The sequence below is a fragment of the Pleuronectes platessa genome, chromosome 13 (genome assembly GCF_947347685.1).
Source record: "Pleuronectes platessa chromosome 13, fPlePla1.1, whole genome shotgun sequence".
Lineage (NCBI taxonomy): Eukaryota > Metazoa > Chordata > Actinopteri > Pleuronectiformes > Pleuronectidae > Pleuronectes > Pleuronectes platessa.
In genome coordinates, this window is record NC_070638.1 from 6090350 (window position 1) to 6098098 (window position 7749).

At 40.9% G+C, this 7749-nt stretch overlaps 1 protein-coding gene across 1 annotated transcript; it reads right to left on the reverse strand.

Moving 5' to 3' along the window:
- Nucleotides 1–1072: 1072 nt before the first annotated feature.
- calr3b (calreticulin 3b) lies at nt 1073–4883 on the reverse strand. The gene is made up of 9 exons (XM_053437842.1): nt 4715–4883; nt 4193–4294; nt 3356–3559; nt 3169–3263; nt 2862–3071; nt 2623–2736; nt 2393–2536; nt 2209–2301; nt 1073–2092 (listed from the first exon to the last, which is right to left on the reverse strand). The coding sequence occupies exons 1-9, from the start codon at nt 4800–4802 to the stop codon at nt 1868–1870; spliced, it is 1275 nt and encodes a 424-aa protein (XP_053293817.1). The 5' UTR covers nt 4803–4883; the 3' UTR covers nt 1073–1867.
- Between the last annotated feature and the right edge of the window lie 2866 nt (nt 4884–7749).

The following is a 7749-nucleotide window of genomic DNA, read 5'->3' on the forward strand; positions in this document are numbered from 1 at the left end:
GTATTAACTTGTAATTTATCCACACATCATTCATTAGCAGAAGTATGTGTGTTTTCAAAAATATCACATCCCTTAATAACCTGATCATTACATCTTTAAATCTCATTCATTACATCAATCAGTCTGACACTTATTCTTACTTCTGTAGAGAAAGGAAGTATAAAATAAATATAATTGAAATCATATTTACAATTGAAACTGAATATATATTTAGTGGAATGCATTGCACATAAGCCATGGAATTCCACAGATAGGAGTGAGTAATAAACGGATAATAGATATGGTAAAATATATATCCAAGACAGGAACTCTCCTATCTTTCCTTACAACCCTTTTTAATTGATGTGTGTGTTATTGTCTTGTTAGTTGATCTCTGGACTCGTTAACGTAGCAATCAGACATTTTCTTTTTGCACTACTTTGTATTGAAATTCTATATGTTTAAAGGCAGAAATGATAATTCAACATGAAAAGTTTCTTCGTGGTTGAAGTTGATCCAACGTTCAAGAAACGTTTCTGCAGCGTCTTAACATGTTGAAAAAGAGTAGCTGAAACACTAAAGGTCAAGTTTTTACAATCATAAGTCAGTCTCCGCTGTCAATCATGTTTCACACCCTATTTTATAGCAACAAATAACTTGAAGTCCATGAAGTCGAAAACAATTTTTGAGACTAATGTATTTGACGAGTACTGTAACCTTTTGGTTTGGTCCATTGACACAGCAGATAGCAGCGTATATTACCCACACTGCAGCCGGCCACCAGGGGGCATTCAAGAAGCTTTCGTCTCAATTTAGAGGAACAGTCATACAGTCCATCCTTATACACTATCTATGGTCTTTACCAACACATACGAAGGTTGAATAACCCACCCAGCAGTGTGGGCAGCAGGCCCTCAAATCCAGTTTGTAGTAATTTGTCAAAGTGCAGTTTTGTTCGATATTCTCACCACTGAAGTTGTAGTAATTTATTTTTCTGTCTATATTTTGTTTTTAATGACACATGACTAGTTTCTGTAATCTGCCATTTCTGGACATGCATATATAATTAGAAGAAATATGACAATAAGGCAAAATGGTTATAATCTTTTAATAAAAACTTTGGTATCAATAACATTCTGTCCAATAAAAATAGGTTTGACCCTAATTGATGTCATGAGTCATACCAGGGGCTCACTCACTGTCTGTTTCTCCAGACTTTCAGGAAACAATGCATGTCCAATCACATGTTAAATTCATTTCAATGTCAGAAATCATTTACACTTGGGATACCATTCAATTGTGCCTTAAAGAGTGTAGAAAGGAAAATAAAAACTCAGTGCCAAAGACATAACCAAAATAAGTTACACTACAGACTGGAATTCTGTATTTTGTGATTATTTTTACTGTAAGCTTTACAGTTTTTTGCCAATATCATGTCGGGATTTGTGGATTCTGTGTTTCAACCAGGACGAAAGAGTTTTAAGTCAACACATGATTGTCTCTATTCTCCGCCGATCACAATTTGCCATATCAAACTTTTAATCACAGATGAGTGAGTGTGCAAAGGGAATCTGCAAATAACATGATTGTGTAAATCAAGGAAAAACAAATCTAGAAAACAGAAGATGTCAGCGCCTCCTTATTTTCTGTTTTGACAAAACGAGGGATGGACTTTGTCATCGGAAAACCATATAAATCAACAGGGCAACATCAAGACCAAAATGAAAGAGAAACTATGTCCGTTAACACCCACCTGCCCCACTTCACTAAATTTGCCCCCCAAGTTGGGTCGTGTCCAGATCTCAGGGAAAGGATGCACAGCAGCCACATTACCCCTGGGGAATACAGGACAGAGTTTCTAAAGGAGGGACAGAAAATCTCTGGCTCCTTAAAGCTCATCTTTAAGTTTTGCTTCCTCTTCATCCATTTCTGAAAGTGCCTCTTCCATTGCATCCTTTGAGTCTTCCTCATCCTCCTCCTCATCTTCTTCCTCTTCATCCTCGTCCTCTGCTGCGGCTTCTTCTTCAGCTTCGATATCTTGTTCTTTGTTCTTCGCATCCTCTTCTTTACGTTTCAGGTCATCTTGCTCCTGCTTCATTTTCTTCTCTGGTTCCTGTGAGGAAAGTTAAGGTAATTACAAACCGTGTCCCTGGTTGATGTATTCGGTTTCTCCCCGACAATAGTTTCATGTGTTGTGTTGTGTATGTAACAAAATATATATCAACTTACCTTTGTGGCACCCCACGTCTCGTTTCCTATCTCCTCTGCTTCCTTCACGTCATCTGAGATGAGGAAGTTGTCAAAAATGGTACCGGATTTCACCTGAGATGAAAAGTAAAACGTGTTAAACTGGTGATAAATATCACTGCAACAATAACAGGACTATCTAAAAGAGGATCTCTTTCTCTCTCACCTGCCACAGATCAAGACCTAAAACTCCAATGTTATCGAACTTGTAGATGGTGGAATCTGCGCTGTACTCAGGATTGTCAATCTCGGGATGCACCCAGGATCCTTTGTAGTTGGGGTTGTCGATCTGTTTGGGTTTCCATTCTCCCTGTAACAATAAATGTTTATGAGTCATTAACACTGAATTTTAGGCATTTCTCAGATAGAACGATCATATACATTATTTTAACCTACCTTGTACTCTGGGTTGGGGATCATGGGGGGCTCCCACTCTCCATCCATATCCACGTCCCAGTCTTCAGGCTTTTTAGCATCAGGGTCTGGAATGTTTTCAGGTTTGTCCCACTCCTATAGAGGAAAACAAACACAACTGTGAATGAAAGCTCCTTAAAGCCCAGGACTCAAGTGGAAACCCTGTCAGCATTTGAGATTTATATACATGATTACTTAGTTACAACAGTAAGCTCATCTACCTCAGGCTTGACGTCATCAGCATCGTCGATCTTGGCACGATCATCCCAGTCCTCTGGCTTCTTGGCCTCAGGGTCCTTAACCTTCTTAGGAGGCAGGAGGTCCCAGTCTTCCTCCAGGCTGCCAGACTCCACCTTCTCATTGTCAATTTTCACCTCATAGGTCTGGTCTGGATTCAGGATCAGTGTGTACAGGTGGCTCAGCTCATCATCCTGCAAGAAAAAGATGTGATTAGATTAAACTACAGGAGCAGAGGCGATTGCATTTTATTAGGGTATATAAAAAAACGAATTTAATAGTCTGAATTACCTTGCACTTAATCTCTTTCTTGATTAGGTGATTCTTGCCTTTGTAGTTGAAGATGACGTGGACTTTCTTTGTGCTGTAGCCACAGATATCAGGACCTGAGGGAAATAAATTGAATAAAAACACTTAGCAAATCTTGTAATTGTAACTATTCAGTTTATTTTTCATCACTGTGGCCGTCACCACTTACCAAACATGATGTAGTATGAGGAGTCTCCATGCATTGCAGTCTGTTCCAAATCGGCAGGGAACACCTTGACGTAGCCACCGCCGCAGTCGATCTTCTGCTCGTGCTTCACAGTGAACTGAATGACCAGGGACTTGCCCTCATTGCTGAATGGCTCAAAACGGATAGAGGAGGCATAGAACCGAGCATCCTGGCTGGTCTGGAGACCTGAAATACAAGTTACGAAAAATAAATATTTAGCAAAAACCGGTTCTCTTTAGCGAACGTTACAAATATTCCCAAACTCCAAGATAACAGCGTCGGAATGCCTCTGATGCTGCCGAAAGATTCTAGGTTGGGCACTTAGTTAAACCAGTTACGGAGTTAAGTGTCTTGTTTAATTCAGTAAATATTAAAGCTGTAGAATTAAGTTGCATCTGACCAACAAACTTAATGATTCTCTCAAAGATCAGAGACGGAAATGCTGTACTGATAATATGAAATGTAAATTTAATAACCCACCTGTTCAATCTGGTGTTCATAAAGCATTTCCCAATTTTATAGTTTTATAGTTACGATCTATTTCACAGGTAAGGCCATTTTGTTTTTACTCAAATTACTTTCACTTTCTCTTATAGTCTACTTTTCTATTATCTATTACTTTGTAATGCATTAATCTCTAAATCCAAATGTTTTAAACAGTTCTATGTCGATCACCTCGAATTGCATTGGATTTGTTGAGCTCTTACACTTTATTGATCTCTCAGACTTTACACCAAAATACCTTTAAGGACCTTTGAGGCCCTAATGCAAATAGAGTTGATTATCGTTTGAAGATACGTGGAGTAAAACCTCATTTACCTTTGTCCTTCTCTGCGTCTCCGTAGAAGTCCCCAGCCGTCAGTTTCCACTCTCCGTAGTCCGACTTGTGTTTGGAGCTCACCCAGCGACTTCTCCATTCATCTGCACAGACCAGAAGCAGGTTAAACCCCGGAGGAAGCGTCCAGACACACGCAGACACCTCAAGATAACACTCACACAACCAATACAACCTTTCCTGCAGGTTTAACCCACTTTAAAAAAAACTAAAAACACATGCAGACTCCACAACTTGGGGCTGGAACGTGTAACTTCAGCTGGGTGGGACGTCGCGTCTGCTAGCTAGCTTCGGGGCCTTTGCTAAAGTGAGCTAGCTAGCAGGCTATATATCGCATGAAAGTGAGACGACTGGTGATAACACTTGATTCCGTGAACACAGGGTCACTTCGATATCAAACCCAAATTATCTATTCACAGGTAAAATGCGAGGAATGAATTTAACACACGATTTGGTTTTAACCCCTAAACCAGCTCGTGTTGAGCAGAACCAAACTGGGAACTCACCACCGTCCAGGAACTCCTCCCGCAGGTACACCTTAGCATGTGCACAGTAAAGCGCCACGACCACCGCTGCTACACCGAGGACCTTCATCGTTCTTCTGCCCCACGCGAGCTGCTGCTGCCGGCGAAGTCTCTGCTGGATGAAAACCGAGAGGAGGAAGAGAAGGAGGATTTTAGAGTCGCTCCAGCGAACAGATGTCTCCCTGTCATTGGCCGGGGACGCGCCGTGGCTGGACCAATCACAGGAGACCACGAAACATATGTCTTCCGCGGTTTGCTGATCCGGAATCGGTTTTGTTATGTCCAACGTGTTGTTGTGGGAGACAGCCGGTAGAGGGCGCCAAATACTAAGGCCCCCGATGTTAGCTTAGCTGTGTTTGGTTATCAAAAAGTCAAAGCTGACATCCAGGGTAAGATAGCAACCAGAAATAATGAACTGTACTAATTATTAGCAACTATGACCTTTAGCCTTTACTTTTAGATGAGCCACTTAGAAGATTGATTACTGTTATAGTGGCTCAAAAGTTAAAAGTAACTAGCATTTAGGTCCCTGCCTGAAGTGTAATTCATTTACAAGCGTGCACATGGCATATTGTTGTGTGTTGCCCAATTCTATTGTATCATAGACTCTCATAGATATTACGTATAAGGGGGAATGACTGTTTAATGGTGGCTTGTGACTTTAGGGAGTGGTGGAAACAAAAGAAATGACTTGAACTACAGGATCTCTGAACTGTGAACCAGTTCTCCTGTTGATACCTTAGCTTTCCTTAACCAAGGCTCACCTGAAACTGCTTCGAGCCCCCTCCCACTTTGAATACCTGTGGCCTACACTCACGGATATATTATAGGACCTTATATATTGTATCATATATAAGACCTTATCTTATAATATTATAGTACATCCATGTCTGTACTGTACTGTGGCAATTCTTGTTAAATTAATTCCCTCTTCTGCCAATGAGATTCTGGCCTGCTCCATCTGGACTGATCCTGCCATTCTAGCTTAAAATATAAATTATGATAACGACCTACGACTGGGGAAACAGCAATATAGTCTTTGTGAAAAACTATTTTTGCAAATAAGCGATTGCTAATATTGTTCAAAATGAGAGACAGCAATCACTGATAAGTATCAGGGTTAGTTGAACATGTATGAATCATCAAGAGTTACTGGGTGAGTGGTCAAGTCAATATTAAAGTTTCAGTATGTAAAACTTAGTGACTTCTAGTGGTGAAGTTGCATATTGCAGCTGAACACCCCTCACCCTCCCCTTCCAAACATGACAGAGAACCTGTGGCAGCCTTCAGCTGTCATTAAAACTCAAAAGGTGTTTAGTTTGTCCAGTTTGGGCTACTGTAAAAAAAACATGGTGGCCTCCGTAGAGAAGACCTGCTCCTGATGTAAATATAAAGTATTTAAAATAACTTGATGTAGAAAATTACAATTTGTACAATTTAGATGAAACATACATAAGGGAAAACATCACTAGAATGATTTAATATTCCATTTCTGCCGATAGATCCTCTCACCTAAATCTTAATCACTGGACCCTTAAGCCATTGACACGGGCACTGGTGCATGTCAGGCACATGTTTGTAAGGCAAGTAACTGTTTGAGTGACATGTGCACCTCCTCAAAGTAAAGAGTGGGATGAAGACGAGCAACTGGCGCCAGCCATCAACCCCCCCCCCCCCCCCCCCCCACCCCCGTCACACACACATGCGCACGCACATGAACACACACTCTGCAATTACGTCAAGAGGGAAAAATGGTGTCCCTTTGAAAAGTGTTCTTAATCAAACCCAATTATTTCCGCTCTTTTCCCTTATTATTTCCACCATGGACCACGTCCCGCCAGTCAGCCTGTTAACTAGAGCCCGGGCCCCAGCGAAGGTCATGCTTGGCCAAGCAAAATAACATAATAATAATTACGAGGTCTGAGTGCGTCGCTTGTAATTTCTGGATGTTGCTACGTTGAGTCTTTTTGACAAAGGTGTGGTGAGAGAGGTTATCACTAAATATAGCATGGTCAAACACTTCTCATCTACATGCCTCTGCTGATTTATTATGCCAAACTGCTCAGGCATATAAATGGTGAGAAACTTTAGTGATTTCTCTAGGCCAAGCATTTCTCTCCCTGCAAAAATAATAGGAGGGCAGAGGGAGCAAGAAACAAACTATTGTCTCTGTCTAAGATTGCTCATACAGTATAGACATTGGGTAAAATGCATACATTCATCATTTTTTAATTGTATTCTCAAAGATCACAGGTCCAGGTTTCAACTCTGCAAAAATACTTAACTTGCTTCTAAAGTAGCATACTGCTCTGATGCAATATATCATCAAATATAGTCATTATAACCCTTTGTAGTAACCATGGACTTATTTGTTTTTTGCTATCACCTCTTCCCTCAGATGAACTGTGCACGCCATTGTTACTTTTAATATCATGACCGTTACACATACCTATTCAACCTGTTGTTTCTGTCATTAACATTTTTCTAATTTATTTTAATGTAGATAGAAGTAGTGAAGTATCTGACAGACGCAGCTAATTTATGTCAATTTAAATTGCTGAATATTGCAGATTAGGTTGTTACTCATGTGTTGCTGCAAAATGCTGCAAAAAAGACCACTGCTCAAACCTTTATCCCAAAATAAATTGGGGCAGTTAAGCCACACGAGCTACTGGAGGGCAATTAAGGCTTGAGCCCTTGTGGCCTCTGCAGCCTAGCAGGCGGGGCCTCCTGACACCCCTGGTTGGGCCTGATGGAGTGGAGCCTCATCTGCCTAACGGCCTGGCAAAGCTCCACAGGCCTGGGCGAACACAACAGGCCTCCATCAGGCCAGCTTGCTCTGTCACAGCTTACATGGCCTATTGTATGTGGGCGCTCATTAATGGCACTAAGTCATGTTGGTGGCTCACTAATGGATGTGTGCAAAGAAAAACAAGGTCTACAATCAAAGTGCTTCTACAGTAGTGCTACTGTAACTTTATTCTATGTTTTGCACATGGAAAAAAGGATATCACAGT

Coding starts and splice junctions, on each gene's coding strand:
- calr3b (XM_053437842.1), bottom strand. CDS start 4,802: ATGAAGGTCCTCGGTGTAGCAGCGGTGGTCGTGGCGCTTTACTGTGCA. Junction 2,737..2,861: donor CTGATGACGTCAAGCCTGAG/GTAGATGAGCTT, acceptor TTTCCTCTATAG/GAGTGGGACAAACCTGAAAA. Junction 2,537..2,622: donor TCCCCAACCCAGAGTACAAG/GTAGGTTAAAAT, acceptor TTATTGTTACAG/GGAGAATGGAAACCCAAACA.